General features: G+C 40.7%; 1 protein-coding gene across 3 annotated transcripts in view; it reads left to right on the top strand.

Moving 5' to 3' along the window:
- The window catches only part of LOC145346793 (ALS2 C-terminal-like protein), an 86,506-nt gene that overhangs the window by 28,545 nt on the left and 36,874 nt on the right, over nt 1-21,087 (top strand). For 2 of the 3 annotated variants that reach the window (XM_080194525.1, XM_080194526.1), the window contains exons 4-10: nt 144-330; nt 1,439-1,504; nt 4,383-4,548; nt 7,152-7,280; nt 14,309-14,419; nt 16,014-16,084; nt 18,202-18,268. In XM_080194525.1, coding sequence (XP_080050651.1) covers nt 144-330; nt 1,439-1,504; nt 4,383-4,548; nt 7,152-7,280; nt 14,309-14,419; nt 16,014-16,084; nt 18,202-18,268 — 797 coding nt within the window. The remainder of the gene's footprint in view (nt 1-143; nt 331-1,438; nt 1,505-4,382; nt 4,549-7,151; nt 7,281-14,308; nt 14,420-16,013; nt 16,085-18,201; nt 18,269-21,087) is intronic. The other variant, XM_080194527.1, reaches the window with a different exon arrangement.

The raw sequence follows: 21,087 nt of genomic DNA, 5'->3' as shown, positions 1-21,087 counted from the left end.
TCCACTTTCATTCCATTGACTTTATTTGGGCTGAATATTGGCTGGCCTGTACAACACTTGCTTTGTGCTACTGCCAAGCTTTTTGCTTTCCTATCTAACTCTCCATTATGTACACATCAGTAACAGTGTCCACTTTTCTTTAGAAGTTTCTGATCAAAAGAACCGGCCACAGCTGAAAGAAGCTCTCCTTGTCTTGGAGGAGAGTTTGGAGGCGATCTACAATGAATCAGAAGAACACTGCCTGCATCTTAAGGATACCTTGGACACTTTGACACAAAAGGAGCTCTACCTACTCGAAAACACACAACGGCTCAAAGAAGTTTACATTTGGTAAGTGAGCTAACTAATTGTTTCAAGTACCTGGCAGATGAAAGTTATTAAATATTTAGTGCAAATGTCAGCGATGATCAAAACAGAACTTAGTATGGGTAGGCTAGCCTAGTGGCTATGGTATGGATCTCAACCTGGAGGCTGAGTTTAACCTCAGCATGGCAGGGTTGCATTTAAAAAAGTCTGATTAGTGGTAGTTTGGTACCAGAAGAATTGCCTTTTTAGAGAAGGGAAATTACCATTTATATCTGGTCTGAACTGCAAATGTCTTTGGTTCCATATTAAAGGATGAATTTCATGCCCTAGTGGAACATAGGCAAATGGGGGAAATGTTAATTTAGACACTAGTGGGATATGTGTTTGTTGGCCGGTTCTCAGGCAGGGAGCGAGGGTACCTAAGCCTGCCTGGAATGTTGGCCTCCTGATGCTGTCATGCGGCCACTGACCATCAGCTAAACTCCAGACAACTGGCCTGGGGTTGGGTTGAGCCAGACTTTAGCTGTAGCCTCAGAGTGCCATAATAATAGCCCAGATGCTAAGGGAAGTTTTCATTTTAAAGTTAAATTTGGAGAGAGGGCACTTCAAAATGGCACCACTCTGTCTTGCTCTACCTTCTGAACTGGAGGGCCTGCTTTTGGCTCCACAGTTTGGGTTTACAATAATATTGCTTTCACTGGCAGTCACTGAGGCCCAATACTGACTTTGCTCATTGGGAACAATCTTTCCGTGGGGTCCTTCAACAGACCTTTGGCTCTTAATTAATGGGCAACCACACCAATGTTAGTTCTAAGCATTACCCAAGATGGAAATGCACGTGGAGCCTCTCGGCTGGATTGCTGTGCTGTCAAAGGCACATTACTTATCTGGTTTGGTTGGAAGTGTTACAAACTGTAATGGTGACCTACACACACAATGGATTCAAACTTAATTTTGAATGTATGAGATGTTTTAAAACCAGCATATTGTAATTGAGTAGTTGGGTCCTCACCATTCATCTCTCACCGCTTCTGTTACTGCTCACACTAGTCTCATTTCAGTTGCTCTTTATCAACCAGAATCTTGCCCTGTGTATTTTCTCCCCCTTGAGTAATTGTTTCTCTGTTTTCAGGTACTTCACCACGTTCACAAACTATGATGTTCTCTGTGGCTTTGAATACATTGCGAAACAAACAAGGTACGAGTTGAGGGGAAAATAGTGTGTGTCGTTGATAGAGTTAAGATGACTTCACAGTTGGAGACATGGAATGTGAATTCATTCCTTTGTGTTTGATTTCTGCACATGAATTTGTGTTTTGAAATTCAGGAATGAGAGAGTGGGGAATGAGAAATTTCATGATAATAATTAACTACAGTTTAGGTTAGATGCAAAGTCTTTTTAACATACTTAATGCCTACCTCTTTGACCAAACTTTTAATTACCAATCCTACAATCACCTTCGAGACAAATTTAAAAAGAGAATTGAATTTCCCAGTGGCCAGTTGTAATAAACTAAAATCAATATTAATTTACATTGTGGGTAACTAATACACTAAAACAACAAGAAAAGTTATCCCTTATTGACTTCCTAACACTACTCAAAGCCCCATCCCATATTTCTTAGTGTCCAACCAGGAACAAAATATCTTCTACACTGTCCCACCAACATTCAGGGTCAGGAACAGCATGATCAGTTATGGAGTAAGGCTCCCTTCTCTATTTTTGTATTTTAAAAATAAAACTGGCTCAATAATCCTGAGGGAAGGATGTGAGCGAGGAAGCAGATGGCACAGTAGTTAGCACTGCTGCCTCACAGCACCAGGGACCTGGGTTCAATTCCAGCCTTATCTGTGTGGAGTTTGCATATTCTCCCTGTGTCTGTGTGGGTTTCCTCTAAGTGTTCCGGTTTCCTCCCACAGTCCAAAGATGTGCAGGTTAGGTGGATTGGCCATGCTAAATTGTCCCCTCTTTCCTAAAATGTATAGATTAGGGGGATTAAAGACATGGGGTTATGTGGTAAACCTGGGTAAGAGTCAGTGCAGATTCAATGGGTCAAATGGTGGCCTCCTGCATTGTAGGGATTCTATGAAAGCACTGAAGAGTAGATTCTTGAGTTATATTGAAGGTAAGAATGTGGGTAGAGGAGTACTGGTGTATCCACTTTGGCTGCAGTTGGATAGAAAAGAGTAGAAATGAGCAAAAAGCAGTCCTATCACTTCTGTTACCTTCCTACCACTTCACACAAGGGGATCGGAATCTATGGAGTTCTTTGTCCTAGGGGTTGTGGATGTTTCATATTTCAATACGTTTCAGGCTGAGACAGGCAGATCTGTCTTCTCGCTGAGAATCGAGGGATATGGTGAGTGATGTGGATATAAGTCGGTTTGACTTAAACCTGGTGTTGTCAGACTTATTACTATGGGGAGTGAGCAGGGAAGTGTGGTTGAAATGCATGCATGGTCAGCCATGATTGTATTGAATGGCGGAGCAGACTTAACGAGACATGTGGTCTACTTCTGTTCCTGTTTCTTGTATTCTTCTACCTGGCTAAACAAGGAAGGATTAATGTTGGATGAGGATAGAATTCTTGCTGCGTCAAAGACCATAGATGGGTAAAGGACAATATGGAGGAATAATGCATTGTAGTTACAGGTACCAGAAAATGATGTTCATGACAATAGCTAGGGTAATTTTTTAATACCAGATTCAAACAGACAAGAGATGTGCACAAAACTGCAGCACAGTGAGATCCAACTTCACGGTAGAAGAGAAAGAAAAATGATCGCAAGGAGGGTTGCATATCTAATGTTGATTTGTGATTTTGCAAGAATAACCTTTGCCCTCATACATCACATAATTGGTGTAAACCTAGACGAACAAAAAATGTGATCAGTATTTAGCAAGGTTAATGGAGATGGAAATCAAACCCAGCTATTTTTCTGTTAATCCCCAAAAACTCAAAATAGCATTTCAGTTTATATTGTTTTTGCAGTTTTCTTTCTCCACATTGAGTTGTACAGAAATTCAAAAGTAAAGTTTCTCAAATTGCCTGATGGATATATCTGCACACAATTGGTTTGACCATTTTTTTAAACTGCTACTTCAGTAAATAGACAGGGACTCTGTACAATTAGTATAGCAGTTAGGGCTACGTTAGCAACCACAACATTACTACAGAATGCACCCACTGTTCAATCAGGAGGAAAGAGCTGACCAAAGCAGGAGAGCTACGAAAGATATCGAAACATTACCACTAATCGCTTGGTTTTAAAAATCTTCTATTAAGATAGCGCTTTATGTCCTCAGGATGTGAAAGGTACTTTACAATCGCCTTTTTGAATGAGCAAGTACTATCTGCTTCTACCATCTCTCTAGGCAGCCTGTAATGCTTATTGAATACTTGCTCACTGAATTAATATTTTCACAGATTTGAATTACATTTACTCCATACAAGTGGAATGCTGTCCACTGGTTCTACAGTTCTGAACAAGGATTGCCATCTCTACATTAACTAGCCCTGTCAGAATGCTGAAAACACCAATTGTATCACAATCTCAATGTTTTCCTTCCCAGTGAGAACATGCTGAATTGAGATCTCTGCTGCTGATAATCCAATACCTCCGTCCCTTATCATTATATTTGTTCTCTTCTCCATCCTCTCGAAAGCTGGAGCAGTTAAAGCTGTATCCAGAAATGAGTTTTTGAAAGAGATCTATTATGTTAGGATTTAATGGACCCATACTGCCTACCATCTTCCACTGGGAACCTGCTTCATATTTGATAATGGACTCACTTAAATGATGTTGGTATTCCTTTCTGGCTCGGTCTCCAATGTAATCATAGGATGAAATGGCTTTGGGCTCTGTAAATCTTCTGGGGGTCACCTTTGCGTATATATTTTTCCTCTGCAGTCTTGGTCATGAGTAGGTCGAGGGTGGGGACACTGAAAGGAGGAAAATTCTCATTAACAAGTAGCATTCTGATTTGGATTGTAAATGTGGATTAATAAGGCACTCGCAAGTCTGCAGTCCTTAATTTATTTTTCTCCCCTCTTCAATCATTGAAATGTATGCAGTGACTATTGGAAAAAGAATAAGAAAATTTTGAAGGGATTTCACCTTGATGTGTCCTCAAACATCTTGCTTTCTGTGAGCCTGCACCGGGTTTTCCATGAGCCCATTCGCCTCCAGGTCCAGAAGTACATTGATGTCCTCCGAAAACTCAGCTGGGGATTGAAAAAGGTCTGTTGCGTTACAGTGTAACTTTGATAAATCAATGATATCAAAGCGAATGAAAAGTGTGTATGTATTATATATAAGGAACTGCCACGAATAAACACAGAAGTTTTGAAATTCCACAGAGGGCCCTTGTGGCTATGGCTAGCCTGCAAAAATATTATGGAGAGGTGGTTTTTCTGGAGATTCCTCTGGATACTAAGAGAATCCCTGGAACTCACAATGAATATGATTCTTGTTTCACTTAAATAATGGACCAACCTTGTCTCTTCACTGCTATGGCACACATTCCAATGGACCAAATAAACTCAACTCCATCCTCACAATTCCAAGGGACTGGGCCTAACACTGTTCATTATTTTTTCAATAACTTTTAAATGGATAGAACTCTCCATTATTACAATATAATTCCAATTCCACCAAACTAAATCTTTTCCTTTATTATTCCTTGTACCAACTGACTAAATGACTTAATATTTTTGTAAGAGATGGGCTTTAAGTTCAACAAGCCCATCCCCAATTGACTGACTTTGGCTCCATCTGTACTTTTTAATCAAAGCTTCTTTTTGAAGATATTTTCCCTTCCAATAAATGGAATCTCAAGGGACATGGGACACCCACAAAAGTTAGAACGAGTATGCCTTTGAGGCCAGTTGTATGCTCCCTTGGATAAGTATTTAGCTTGATATATAATTTAGCAGCATCTTCTAGATATTGAAACATATTTCAGTAGAAAGTGAGTTTGAGGTTTGTTTCGGATTTTGTTGATAGACTGCAGTGGATGCATGGCATATTTATTTAACGCTATCCTGGTCTAAGTCCCTTCACTTACAGAAGTTGCTAAAAGAAAATGGGAAAGGAAATAGCCTTACAGCAGAAGTTGGCATATCAATTACTTAAATTTTACTGCTACTTCTTTCCAAGGATCTTATCCCATTGCAATCTCTGAATGTATGAGGAGATGAAACTCGGCCCAATTAAATAATATGAACTTGATTGCAAGTAACATAAGGCAAATGGGGCAATTCAGATGAAGATGGAAATTAACCAGTCTGGCAGACTTAAAGCCTTGGGAAGACCAGAAACTCATTTTTTTTCCATATTTTTGAGACAAAGAATGTGCCTATATGTACTTTGATACGAAAAACTTAGGCAGAAATTTGGAACCACCTCCAGCACTTCAATGTACAAGTTTGTTGGTAAATGAGGAGGATCGCACCTATTCAGAGTGTGACTTGGATAGGGATTTTCCAGCCCCATCTGGCGGCAGGATCTTATAATCCTCAAAAACATGGAAAAACTGAGTTCCTGGTGTGCACAAGAGCTTTAAGTCTGCCAGACTGGTTAATTTCGATCTTCATCTGAACTGCATCATTTGCATCAAGTTACTTGCATCTTGTAGTCCTGCTGAAGTTGGTGGATTTTCACCATATTTTCCAGTCCTGCTACCACCACAGTAGGGCTGGAAGATTCTGCCCTTGGAGTTGGCAGTGTTACTTGGATCTGTTGACCAAGGTCACCTTGAGTAAGTTCTAGTCTCAAATGTGTTGTATAAATGAATTGTTAGCCGAGTGTAAATTGCTGTTCTTCATAACCTCTATCGTTAAATGTTACAACAATAAAATGTATAAATCCAGAGGCCTAGACTGATGATCAACACGAGAGAAATAACCCATTTCAGTTGAATATTTTTGCATGATAGTTTATTAACAGATTCACCAATCCTTTGTACAAATCATTATTTGCCTTTGTTGTGAACTTTAATTAAGGATTCGAGTCTATGACAGCATAATTGTACATCGAAAGTACTGTTGGATGTTAGAAGATGAATACTTGTTATGCTCCTCTCTTCAATTTTGACCAAGATGAACCTCAGCTTTTAAAATGAATTCATCCTTTAGTGAAAGTAAACAGATGACTATCAAATTCATACGTCAGCTATTCATACACAAATATTGTAGAGTAACTTCCACAATTCACCAAGTGCTCTTTTGAAAGGAACAGAGACCTTGGAAGTAATATAAACAGAAAATGCTGGAAATATTGAGCAGTTCTGGCAGCATCTGTGGATAGAGAAACTGAGTTAATATTTTAGGTCAAGGTCAACATTTCTCCAGAACGGTGATTGTAAAGGCTTTCTCAGTCTTTTTTTTATATGCCTTGGATCCCTATTTTAAAGAACTCCTTACATCTCAGTCTCTGCTTCATTGAGTGCCTCTTGGTGAAACCCCAGCTTGTGTCCCCTAACCTCTAATTCAAAATCTCGAACGCTTTGTTGAAAGCCTACACCAGAGTACTTGGACACTTTAACCAATGTTAGAATCAAACCCTACTTGGCCACCATGTCGGCTTGAATCGACTTTTCAACTTTCTTCTAATCCCATGTCTTCTCGCCATTATATTTTAACCATATTTTTCAATATTTATCCACTTGCATTTTAAAAACTCTGCTGTGGATTCTATTGCTGCAAGACCAGGACAGGATTGGTTCTCAGGATAGAGATGAGACTGGTGGTGTTTTCTGTATGATGTTATCAGTGGATAGAGGATTAGAAAGTTAAAAGTTCAGTTTAATTTTTTAGACCTTTTTTTCCCTTTGTCATTTCCAGCATCCAGAGACAAAGCCCATTACTGATGCACTTGCAACATTTATAGACCTGGACAAATGGATCAGGCAGTCATTGGATGTGGCAACGCTGACAAAAACCCTCTGGAACTCTCTTGGAAGCAAATTAACAGTGAGTTAAAAACATGTTACACTCAGCATCCTCCTTGTCCTTATTGTCTCATCCTCTTCTCCATTACTTTCATCAATTCAAAAACCATTAGTTCATGCTCCTTGAAATGGGCCTAACAGTAATAGCCAAATTACTTTGCGTTTACAACATGTAATCCAGAAGGCTCATGGAATGCTTTTCTTTATTACAAGAGGAATTGAACATGAAAGTAAGGATATTACACTTGAGCTGGAGACTGTTCCAGTGGGAGGCAGTTCAAATGAGGTTTACTACGAATGAGTTGTCTTATGAGGTAAGGTTAGACAGACTAGGCTTGTTTCCACTGAAGATTAGAAGAGTGAGGGGGATGACTTGATTGAAATATATACGACCTTGAATGGTATTGACAAGGTGGATATAGAGAGGATGTTTCCTCTTGTGGGTGAGTCCATAACCATGTGGCACTGTTTTAAAATTAGAGGTCCTCCTTTGAGGACACAGAGGAGGAAGAGGATGGTTTTTGAGTGTTGTGGGACTTTTGAATTCACTTTCTCAGTAGAGAGTGAAGGCAATAGAGAGATTCTTGCTAGGCAAGGAATCAGAGGATGTCAGGGTTGATGGGAATGTGGAATTTGAAACACAAACAGGCTGCGATCTTGTTGAAATGTGGAGCACGCTTGGGTTGACTGTTCTGTTCCTATTTATATGTTTGTAAGTTGTACTGAAGCTCTCCCCCAAACAATTAGTTTAAACTAAACCCATACAATATTGGTGATTCTTTTAAGGAGATTGAAACACTAAAGTGGAAGCTTTGATCCTTTTTTTTTGGAAATATTCCCTAGCTGGGATGCAGTAGTATTTTGGATTAGGCATAACAGAATAATGAATTGGTCTAATCTTTGCTCATTTGAATGACAGCCAAGACCGGGGAGTTTAAACTTTGCTGAATTGTTCTCTGAATAATTTTCACTTGCTCACTGACTAAAATTTTAAAATTATTCTTTTCTTTTTAAAACAAGTGTTTTTTTTTCTTGGAAATGCAAAGCAGCATTCCATTTTCTGGACACAAGTTTAGACATGAGCTGTGCTCTTAGGAATTGCACAACCCAGTTAATTGGAGAGTTGCTCAGAGGAGAGGATGGGGAGAAGAGAAATTGAAGGTGGCAGAGAACCTTCTTGTAGTAGTTGTCTGTCTTGCTGATTGGAATGGCTGGGACTTAACTGCTGTACAAGACACACAACTCTTGAATGATATTTGGCTCTTGGAAAGTTGTCCAACCACTTTCACACCCCAGCTTTCTACCTAGAACTCTTACACTAGTTTTTTCCCAAATGCCTTCTGGTAATGGAATCTGATTCTGCCGTCCCTTCAGGTAGCACATTTCAGGTGTTAACTTGATGTGCCAAATAATTTCCCCTATAGTCCTTCTACCAATTATTTTAAATATTTTACCCTACCTATTAGCTAGAGAGAACAGTTTTAGTTTCTCTCTACTCACGCTGTAAGCCCCTTGGAATTTTGAATACATATAGTCCTGTTTAGTTTTCCTTACTCTAAGAACAATTCTGCAATTCCCATGTAATTGAAATCTCTCAATCCTGATACCTCATAAACCTTCTTTCCTGCATTCTCTTGAAGGCCTAGATATCGTTCCAAAAGTCTGGTATACAGAATTGTGTACACAGCCTCAGTTAAGACCAAGCTACTCATTTTATAGAAGGTTTTGCATGGCTTCCTTGCTTTTCTATTTAAAGTCAAGTATCCCAAGCACTTTCTGAAATGTCTTAGAACTTTCCCCGTCATCTTCGTGGATTTGTGCATTTGCACTCACTTCATCAAAATTACACCATTCAGATTATACTTACTGTTTCTCCCTGATTCGTAATTAGTGCTTTCTGCATTAGTTTGAAGCTGGCGTGTGTTTGCCTATTTCATTGGAAGTCTGCTACTATCTTGCTCATTATTCATGATATTATCAAGTTTTATGTTATCTGTAACTCTGCATACCAAATCAGGTGATTTAGAATAAGGTTTAGAATAACTTAGAACCAATGCTGATGGACCTTAGTGTTTGTATTTCTCCAGTCGGAAGAACATCCATTCATCACTACTCTCTGCTTCCTATCCCTTAACTGTTCTTGTACAGCGGAGGTGGCCTGCCATTGGCCTGTGGCGGGATCCTCTGGTTCTGCTGTTGTCGACGGGGTTTCCCACTGAATACACCACTCGCCTCCGGGAAACCCATGGCAGGAGTGTACTGTTGGGATTGCAAGATCTCACGTGAATGAATAAAAATTTCCAGCTATAATTTCTGCGCGACCTTCATAAAAATTCTTCAAAATCTCAATCAGGTTCATCAGACAAGATTTACCTTTAACAATCTGTACTGGCTATCCCTAATTAAGCCATCCTTCTCTATCTTGACAATAGTTATTAGTAGATTTCTAATTTTAAACCCCATTTTTAGAAAGGGAAAGTAACCTGTGCAATCCTGAGCTTGTTCCATCGCCAACTTTGCTTCCCATAGGAGTCTCAGTCTCTATCTGAACTTGTAACCTTTTGCGTGTTGCCAATCTATTTAATACTTCCTTTGTAATTTTATCCTATACAGTATCTTTATTTCCCTCTCCTCAACTGCAATATTAATTTGTGCTCTTTTTTGTGAAAACAAGTGCAATATCCCAATTGTTGTGCCTGCCGCACAGTCTATTTTAACCCTTATATGGTGGTCAAAGAATTGCGAGTAGACTACTTGTTAGTACAACAATATTTATTTAAATAAATAAATAATCACCCACTCAACCAACAAGTTATCTTACAGAAATATTCAAGTTCAAGTCTAATACTAGACCTTGACTTGACTTTGCATGACTGACAAGTACCCAGGCAGATATTAGCCTTTATCTGTCTGTTGATCTCTGTGTGGTCTGGTCTGACGTTCTGGCTCTGGTCTGCCTTCCTTCTCGGGTGTGGTGACTCTCCTTGTGCTGCTCGTTGCTGGCGATGGTCACAGTTGCTGTAGCTCGTTTGTGGGGTCAGAGAGAGAGAGATTCTTGGTTGCGCAGCACCCTTTATACCCCATTGGTTTTCGTGCCCTGTTTGGCCATTGCCAATCAACCAATCATGATTTGATCACCCTCATTGATAAAATCTAATTGGGTGCTGCCACACCAATCTCTGGGTGCGTTCCCACTGGCCATGTCTGTAGGTGCTGGAGGCATGTAAGGGGCACACCTCCCTCCCAAATATGTCTGATAAACAACCCAGTTTAACCAGAATCCCCTTTGTCCAGGAGATGGTCCATATCCTGTGTATTCAGTCATCTGAGCTGCAGCCTATTTCTGACTTTTAGGCTGCAGCCTGCTGTTTTAGTTCTTGCCCAATTGTCCCAGAGTGCTTTATAAATTGCCATTTTAGGTGGCCCATTTAACCCCATGATTCAGTACCTCTGTCATGTCATCTAAGTTGACGTTAATCTTTCCTAATTGTCCCAATTGACCAGATTATTTATTTAACTAAGTTTTTAATTTTAAATATATGTAAAGAGATTTGTGTTTTTATGTTACTTGCTATCAATTTTCCTCTCTATTTTACTTGCTTTTCTACTGTGCTCTCTATCTAATTTGCCATAAACCACTTCTAATTTGAATCTCACTGCCCTTGTCACCCTGGGAGCTCGAGCATCTTATAGACCAATGTTTCTATTGAAGTCTTGTCTAATGTCTGTATCTGAGGAAAATACAGATTAACTCAATTCTGGTTCATTACTGGATATGAAAGTTGCAGAACTTCTGCCAGGGCAGAAGTGATATGAGTCATTATAGCTGCCAGCAAACTTATGCTATCAGAGCTTCACATGTGCAGTGTTTTGGGTGACTACGCCCAACTTTCCTATATTTGGAATACCAACAGGAAATACTGGTTTGGCAGCATCTGTGGTGAGAGGAACAAAGTTAATGTGCAGAATTCTCCCTTCCTGGGACTAAGTTCCGTGGCAGGGTAGAAACATGGAATGGGGGGAAATGTAAAAACTTCAATCAGGCCATTGAGGTTGGCCAATGGAATATGAACTCCCTGATTCAGGAATCAATTGGTGGGCCAATCAACGAGTTTTTCCTTGTATTTGACCTGGAATGTCAGTTCCCCTGGCAGGTAGATTGCTGACTGATATTACTCTGTGTACTGCTGTTGTAATTGTAAATAAAAGGATTTTGGCGAGGGGGCTTTTGCCTCCGAAGACTTAATACAAAAAGCATGCAGAATCTTCCAGCCCCACCTCATTGATTATGCAACTGAATGATTTGTACCATATTCCGTGACAGGGCAGGCCTGATGGCACGTAGTCTGCCACCTTATCCAGGCACCATATTGAAAAGGCACCCAATGTCACGGACCCACTATTGAAGAAAGTAAGTGGACCTCCTGAAAATGAAGATGGATCTGTGGGAACACTTAGACTGGAAGGTAGATCTCCTGAGAAAGAAGGTCGGTCTCCAGGAAGGCATTCCAGGACACTGAATCTAAAGGTCCTTTTGCAGATGATTTCCCTTATGCCCCCAACTGGGGTGGTGTTCTGGAATGCAGGGCTGCCAGTGGCCTCCACCCTGAAGTCTGGAGGCAGCCCTAAGCATTGCTTAAGTGAGTCCTGACATCTGAACACCAGGTTGTTCCAAATGCATTTTGCTCCATTGTCTTTTCCCGCCAGCGCTGTGGGGAAACGGGTGTGGGTGACTGGGCAAAATGAGGTTCATGTGGGTCTCCAGCGGGTTTCCTGATTTTCCATGGCGGACACAAGTGGAACGTTCTGCAGGAAATTCATGCTGATGTAAAACCAATCTTTGGACCTCTCTCCAAGTTCATTCCCCATCCATCTTTGAATCTGCTGGCAGGCTCGTGAGAGAATTATACGCAACAATTTGGATAAGTAATCTTTCATCAGATGTTCAGATTTTCTGATGAAAGGTCATCAGCCTGATATGTTCACACAGCTGCTCTCTCCACAGATGCTGCCTGACCTTCAGAGCACTTCTTTAAAAAAAATTCTTTCATGGGATGTGGGTGTCAGTGGCAAAACCAGCATTTGTTGCCCATCCCTAATTGCCCTTGGTTTACTAAGTCCATTGCAAAGGGCAGCTAAAAGTTGTTGGGAGTCGCATGAAGGCCTGACCAAGTAAAGATGGCAGACTTCCTTATCTAAAGTGAATCAGATGGGTCTTGCAACAAATGAGCAAAGTGGGGATTGAGAAATCATGATTTGGAGAAATGCAGAGCTCTTGGAGGCATAAAGGGCTGAAGAAGGTTACAGATCTCAGTGATGGAAAAATTTAAATATACAGATGACAATTTGAATATTGGTTGGGAGCTGATATAGGCCAGCAAGCATGGGTAACAACTGATCGGAACTTGGCATGTGTTAGGTTACAGGCAGTAGCATTTCAAACAAGCTCAACTTAATGGGAGATTGTAAGAGGAGAGGCCAGCCAGAGGATCATTGGTATAATTGATTCTGATGTTAACCAAGGTGTTGACTTCAAATACACAAGTTATTTGTCCATCCTGGAGCCACCAGGATCATTGAGACTGGCACAGATTTGGAGCTCATTTTATACCCAATTAAGAATGACTCTATCTGGGGCTTGTGGCAATGTCCCCAAGAAATGATAAACTCTCCAAGTGAGAAGGGAGACATATTCCATAATGTATTCATTGTGGCATGTGTTTGATCTGTGTACATCTATAACACTTGTTTCCACCATTGTTTACCTAGATGTAAGAGTTATTTAAGGTTTTGAAATTTAAACACTTCTAATTTTAAAAAAATCTTCAGGGTCTAAATTTTTAATTACCAACACTTGAGTCTGAAGTTGTGCTTGACCAGCAGGGTGCGAATAACTAGTATTTATGAATCCAGTAGGATTAATGAAGTAAGATTTTACACATGCTTTACAAGAAGCATTGAAAACAACAGAGAAAGTTTCTCATCTCTCAAGATCCTAGGAATTCTTGGTGTTACCAACAGAGAATGTGTCTCTCTCTCTCTCTCTTTGTCTTTGAAGTGATGTTTAACCATGTCCAAAAGAATCATAGCCCAAACGCTATGGTCACATTGTGTCAATTTTTCAACTTTTATCCCTTAGTCTTTTTCCTCCAAATTCACCCCTTCTATTGGCCATAAGGTGCAAGATATCTTGTGTTACTTTCACCTCTGTAACTAGAGCTATGCAGATTAAAGATTAGAATTCATCTCTCTTTGACTGGGCCCCTCAAGAGTTTACAGGCCATTAGAAACAGAAGTACATTTCTTCCAGATACAGAGAAGCTATGAATGAAGTCACTTTCTCTTGGCAACATATATATATATATAACCCAAAACCCCATGGATATCACCATGGGCAGCACAGTGGTTAGCACTGCTGCCTCGCAATGCCAGGGGCCCAGGTTTGATTCCTGGCTTGGTTCACTGTCTGTATGAAGTTTGTATGTTCTCCCAGTATCATTGTGGGTTTGCTCCGGGCACTCCGGTTTCTTCCCAGAGTCTGAAATACGTTCTGGTTAGGCGGATTGGCTGTGCTAAATTCTCCTTTGGTGTACCCGAACAGGTGCTGGCATGTGGTGACTAGGGGATTTTCACAGTAACTTCATTGCAGTGTTAGTTTAAGCTGACTTGTGACCAATAAAAACTTTTAATTTTCTGAGAAAATAAACATCCTCTTCTGATACCGAGCCAATAAAGAAATACCTGCTTTATTTAAATATATGGTGTCGTGTTAAATTTAGCTATTCCTACAAAGTGGTGATAAAAAGTCTTAATGATATTGTGGGCCATTAAGGCTTTAGGTCAAAACTCAAAGAAATTAAGTCATAAAATGATAAAACAATTTTGCTTCTTTACAACACTCCTACTTCTCGTTTACCTTGGCTGTTAATTGCCCAAAAGAAAATCAAACTGAACCTTTTAAAAAGGAGCTGAGGAATAAATTCCAAATACGTTGCAGATTCTAAAGAAGTAGAGATTGTCAAAATCTTACACAAATCTCTTCTGTTTTAGGAGGTATTATTTCTTCCAGAGCGCCGTCTGAGAGAAGACAGCAAAAATATTCCACTGTTGTGTCCAGATGGCAGATTCTTGCTCTTCGATGACTGCTTGGTGATGGTTCAGGTAAACGGCACAGGAAGGTTATGCAGAACTTGTACAGAATACCAGTTAAAACCATAGAAATGACATAGCATAGAAGGGGGGCAATCGGCCCATCTTGTCCATGCTGACTCAAAGACTCCCCTGTCTTCCAAGAAATTAACACCATTTCCTTTGTTAATCTGATAAACAGTTCTGATTTGTAAATAATGGAATGGAGAATATATACTTATCTGGGATATTGAATTCATGGGAGAAAGTTAAAGGCTGGAATCTAACCAAAGTTTTCAGATGCTTTCATCTGGAAATTTAGGGTGCATCTGAAGCCAGAATTGGAAGAATGCAAATGTCTTGGAAGCCTGAGGAGCAGGAGTATTGGGGATGCAGAGACAAGTCTATAGAGAGGTTTCAGTACAAGGATTTTAAAATGGAGGCTTTGCTGGTCCAGAAGCTAATATATGTCAACGAGTTCAGGGATGATGGATGAAAGTGGCTCCATTTGAATTAAGATTAGGAGGCAGGATGTGGATGAGCTGAAGTTTAAGCTAAAGAGAGCAGCATGGCCAAGATAGGTGGTGGTAAGGTAGAGAGCTAGCTGTCTTAATGCTCTCTTTTAGTTTATTTATTAGTATCACAAGTAGGCTTACATTAACACTGCATTGAAGTTACTGTGAAAATCCCCAAGTCACCACACACCGGTGCCTGTTTGGGTACATTTTGAGGGATAGTTTAGCATGGCCAATGCACACAACTGCACATCTTTCAGACTGTGGGAGGAAACCGGAGCACCTGGAGGAAACCCATGCAGACATGGGGAGAATGCGCAGACTCCGCACAGGCAGTGATCTAAGCCAGGAATCGAACCCGGGTCTCTGGCGTTGAGGCAGCGCTGCTATCCTCTATGTCACCATGCTGCCCAATTTGATGACGTTGTCAAAGGACAGCATGCAGATGAGCAATAGTTCAATCCCTCAGGTACTTCAAAAAGTAACAGTGCTGAGAATGGAGAAGTGGGTGGGGGCAGGGGGAGGTAGTTATAGAGGAGTTCTTCAACTATAATTGGTTTGATAAGAATGGAATCAGTAAGTGCAGTCTCATTCAGCTGGAAAGCAGAGAAGGAACGTTAGAGTATGTTACAGTGAAAGGCTGCAGCTGATGAGATGGGATATTGCACTGTGATCATAGTCAAGTAAGTTTCTATTTCTGATTCTGGTCAGGATAATTTCAATGCTGGAATTCAATTAGGGGGTTTAACAGTTCAATATAACAGTTATAGAAAATATTTTAATGATGTTGGTTGAAGAACAAATAATGACTAGGAGACTAAAACACACATTTTCCAGTAGGACTTTTACATCAGGCTGGCAGGACAGGCTCACCTTAATGTCTGGTCTCCCTTTGTACTCCACTGGATAACAGCCTAGATTATATGTTCTAGGACTTGACCTATAACCTCTTACTTAACAGCTTGTGTGCAGCCAGTGACCAAAGGCTGACAGACCTCAAGGGAACTGTGATGATAAACTCAGATCCTCCTTTGGTAGCTTGGTGCCTCTGGCATGATAAGTTGTGTATTTATTTACTTAACTCTTAGTTATATTATCCTTTTTCTCCCTAGGGTTCTGAAAGTAGCATCTACAAGCTTGACACACTGTGGGTGGAAACAATGGATAACATTAGCCCTGAAAGGTGAGGAGAAAGGCGTTTGGATCATTGTATTAGTTGTGTATCCACAGGGAGGGGGTATATCCTCTTCGCTCTGCAGTAGTACATGTTGGTGTATGTTTCCCTGGTCCACTTAGAAGTACGATGGAACTTAGTGCCTTCCTCCCATGGCAAGTTGGGTGCTGGGGAGCATTTAATCAGGTGGGAACATGGCAATTAATGCTCCATTTGAGGACCTCATCCCACCACCACTGTTAGTACCCCAAAGTGGGGCTGGCAATGTGTGAAACACAACAAGTAAATCCATATGGTGTTGCTTGTGGGCTCACGGTGGGGGGAAAGGGGGGATGGAGGAGGTGGAGGAGGTTTCATGTGTAAAGGCATACAGTGCCTGATTTAGGGACCTGACATTTCCCCTTGCTGCCAAACCTTCTCACCACCACCCCTCCCCTTGCATCATTATTCACCTAGTAGCCTGAGATCTGGTGATGATCCTGGGCATTGGGAGGGCGTAATTGCCAAATGGAAACAGAACTGGCTTAATGGCAGAAGACAAAGAATGGTTGTAGAGAGTTGTTTTTCAAACTGGACGCCTGTGACCAGCGGTGTGCCTCAGGGATTGGAGTTGGATCCACTGCTATTTGTCTTTATATTAATGATTTGGATGAGAATTTAGGAGGCATGGTTAGTAAGTTTGCAGATAACACTAAGATTGGTGACATAGTGGACAGTGAAGAAGGTTATCTAGGATTGCAACGGGATCTTGATTGGGCCAGTGGGCTGATGAATGCAGATGTGAGTTAAATTTAGACAAATGCAAGGTGATGCATTTTGGTAGATCAAACTAGGGCAGGACTTACTGAGTTAACGGTAGGGCGTCGGGGAGAGTTATAAAACAGAGATCTAGGGGTACAGGTTCATAGCTCCTTGGAGTCACAGGCAAACAGTAGTAAAGAAGGCATTCGGCATGCTTGGTTTCATTGGACAGAACATTGACTACAGGAGTTGGGACGTCTTGCTATCTGTTATCACTTCTCGATTGTACAATATTTTCTAAAGGACAGTTGCTAGCAGATTCTGGAAAAGCTCTGATTACAAAATAGTCACAATATAGAATGAACTCTTCACTATAATCTCTTAGCGATTGCAAGAATATAATTCTGCAAAAAAAAACTCACTGATGAATAGTTCACGTAATTGTATGAAACACCTTGAGCCAGGTATCCAGTATTTTTTACTTTATACTGTGTGGAACTTTCAGCAGCATCTCAGTATATTTACATTTTCTCTAAGATTCTGATCTTAGGTCTCCTGATACAGCTGCAGAACTGGTGGAGTGTTGTGTAGTTGGAGATGACTAACTTTGCAAGCCAGGAGGCAACAGCTCTTAGTGAGGCTTCGCCTTGAGTGACCAATGCAAATATAGTTGGCTTTTTTAAAGCATTTGATTGCTAATCATCAGAGCTATGTAATCTTTCAGTAGCAATGGACTTCAGTCATGAATTGTGTCACTTGCTGCATTCTGGGTATGTTAGGATGGAGCTTCTCACCCGACAGTTAAGAGAAGGGACCTCTATTGTTGGGCAGTATTACCCCATGTAAGGGCATCAAGGAACTACCATTTTCAAAGCAACTGTGCCCTTGTCAGAATTAAGTTCTGAAAAGCTCCAAGAATCATAAGTAAAAAAGAGAGGAGGCATATGCAGGATTTTTCCTCAGGAAGAAGCTTGTCTCCAGCCAGTGAGTAATAAGTTGATGATAGTTAGTGATTCACTGGAAGATGTCTTGCAGTCCTTCTGTGTGGATACATTAGGATTATTGTTCACCTTGAATAAATGTTAAGCTGATTGTATTGCTTCATCTCCACCCACCACAGCACCTTCCCTATCACTAAACCGCCTTTGGCAAAGTTCCTGTGTTGATTGTTTTCCAGTGTTTCATGATGGAAAGTGCCAGTGCTCAGCCAAAGTTGGCAGTTGAGCAATTTTATTGAAAACTCTGGAAATTTTCTTCCTAACTGCATTGTACATCATGGTTTGTGATTTTCCAGTCTATCTCTAAATGTAACAATTTTCCTGTTTGGGGACTTGAAGTCTCTTCCTGTATACCATATCGACACAATGTATTTCTGCTTTGTTCAGAAATCAATTGAAGGTCATTGTCCCAGAGGAAGAGTTTATTTTCACCATGCAAGATTCCCAGGATAAGGTGAGCAAAGAGTTTGGATTCTGAAACAAGTGCAAGGGGAGTGATTGGGACCTGGTCACCTCTGGGACCTGAACTCTGAAGCAGCTTAGACAGATGGAATGGGTGCCTACCATTCTGGCTGTGTTACTCTGATAGTCTGAATGGAATTACTGTTTGGCCTAAGATTATATCTTGAAACTGCTCATAATTGACTCCAAACTTGCATTTCAAATAGCTGTGTAAGAAATAAGAGTTCATTGGTGATTCTGAGATTGGAGGGAGCTGCATTGTTGACAACTTGCTCTCCGTTAGCTCACTGTTGGCACTTTGACTCTTTGGACATCATTCTGGCCTCTGAGTCACTCAAGGCCTTGAGAAGATGATGTAAACTAAGACTCCAGTACAATTATAAGAGAATGCTTCATTAAAGTAATGTTTTGGTTAGGATGTTAAGTCAGGGCTTTGACTGCTTGTTTCAAGATCCAATTGTACTTGAAGAATATGAGGTGGTTCTCCTGGGGTCTTGTGCCACATTTACGTTTCAACCAAAAGCAACTGCTAGTTGTTATCTCTCTGTGCAGTGTTACTCTGATTAAATTAGATAACAATGGAATAGCAGTGACTATGCTACAAAGTTAATTAGCTACCTGTGAGGCACTTTGGGACATTCTGAGGATGAAATGAAAAAAAAACAAGTTTTTTTTTGTTGTTTCAAGTAAAGCCTAAATTTATTATTTTGGAAAACACTTGAAGAGAGTGAGCTGAGGAATTCTTCCCAGAATGCTGATTTAAATAAAGAGCACTTCCCTCTACAGTTCATTTTTAATATGCCCCCAGAAGAAACAAGAGTTCTTGGGGCATTAAAAGTAGACGTTGCATGCTGTGTAGCTTCATGGGGTGAAGTGTAAGAGGCCGCAGAAAGGTTAATAATGCTGATAAAGGATGTTCTGTCAAAACTTTTCACCTTGACCTTTTCAGGACAAATACAAGAATAGCAATGTCAGGAGAAACAACTTAATACTGAGAAAAGGGTGTTGATTAGTTGACAAGTGGACTCAAATCAATAGCGGTGTTGCCATGAAGAATGCACCAGTTAATGGTGACTGGCAATTGGTTGCTGAGCATTGTTTCAAAACTTATATGGGCATCTTGACTCTGACCAAAGGAATGAACCAGCAAATGGCTGTTACTTATTTTGTTTAGGCGAAACAGGAGCAGCATGTGTACATGTTCTTTCTGTCAGCAAGGAACAGGGTCCTGTGTATTAATATGTGTAGCTTTCAGTACATGCAAATACACCACACTGTGAGCCTGACTGACAATCCTAAATTGGTTTTCAGTGTAATCTGAGTCTTCTCGCCAACCAATCGCACTCTTTTCATACAATACATAGTTGTTGTTGCTTCTTCTGGCATTGGTATTGTGCGGTTGTCTTGAGTGCAGGATGGCAAGCTTTGAAAAAATGTTTTTTTTTTAAGCAGTACTAAGCTCTGTATTACCAAACGATTAAACTGTCTTATCAAGCTCCATAAAATTGAGTAATGGCCCTGGATCTATCAACCTGTCTGTCAATTGGGTTACTATCTGAGCCACTGATATAATGCGCGTTTGGACCATGCAACTTCGGAGCAGCATGTGAAAAAGGCCAGGGCCTCCAAATTGGACTAATCCTCTTGCTGGTAGCATTGGAAATCCAGCCCACTCATTCTGTTGGCTGACAGTTAAAATCTACCCTTGTGGATAATCCTTTACTACGGACTAAAATCTTCCCACCACTTATTCCCTTGCTTTGATGCACCCAGAATGAAATTCAAGTTGTTTAGTTTCATTTGCAAATGATGGAAATGTGGAATGACAGCAGTGTGTTATAGCCTTCCATCCAGGATGATTTCTGGTATTTCCCACGACACTTACCCAACCATTCTTGGTTTAGTGGATTATATCCATGTCAGTTTTGAGTTGGGGAGGTTGCAGATTGAGGCGGTAAACTCTAGGCTGGACACACAAGATTTCCTGGCAATTTTTTTTATATTCGTTCGAGGGACGCAGGTGTCGCTGGCTGAACAACATTTATTGCCCTTCCCTAGTTGAGAAGGTGGCGGTGAACTGCCACCTTGAATCGCTGCAGTCCATGTTCCGTGAGTTGACCCACAATGCTGTTAGGGAGGAAATTCCAGGATTTTTGACCCAGCGACTGTGAAGGAATGGAGATGTATTTCCAAGTCAGGATGGTGAGTGACTCGGAGAACTTGCAGGTGGTGATGTTGTCACTTGTCCTACGAGATGGAAGTGGTCGGGTTTGAAAGGTGCTGTCTAAGGATCTTCGGTGAATTGCTGCAGTGCATCTTGTAGATAGTACACACTGCTGCTACTGAGCGTCGGTAGTGGAGGGGTGAAGCTAAGCAAGACAGTTCTTCTTTGCTGTTATGTCCTCAAACGTTAAAAAGTAGACAAACTGGTTAGCAATCTCATTTACTGTTTGGATGTGTTACAGACGTGAGAAAGATGATAAGCATGGACTCCTTTTGTTTTCATCCTTACATTAACTAAAGACAGAGTGTGTTTTTTAAAAAAAGTTTCAACACCTGAATTCTTTAATTGTCAGGAAAAGGCAAGTGACAGGCTTTGTAAGCTTTAAAAGAAAGACAAATGTTTATTGTTCAACAACTGGATATAAACAACTAGTCTCACGCTCACACTTGGGGGGGAAAAGATTACAGTTATAAAAATGGCATGTATTTTGTGTTTTATGATTTCAAGAGGTCTTTGCATTTGTTTTTCCCTGGGTTTAAGACTTGAAACTACGCAGGCCTGTAATACTCCTTGTTCAGTGAAGCAAA

The sequence above is a fragment of the Carcharhinus amblyrhynchos genome, chromosome 8, assembly GCF_965287045.1.
Source record: "Carcharhinus amblyrhynchos chromosome 8, sCarAmb.v2.hapA, whole genome shotgun sequence".
Lineage (NCBI taxonomy): Eukaryota > Metazoa > Chordata > Chondrichthyes > Carcharhiniformes > Carcharhinidae > Carcharhinus > Carcharhinus amblyrhynchos.
The sequence above is the reverse complement of the archived record's forward strand: the minus strand, read 5'-3'. Positions and strand labels throughout refer to the sequence as shown.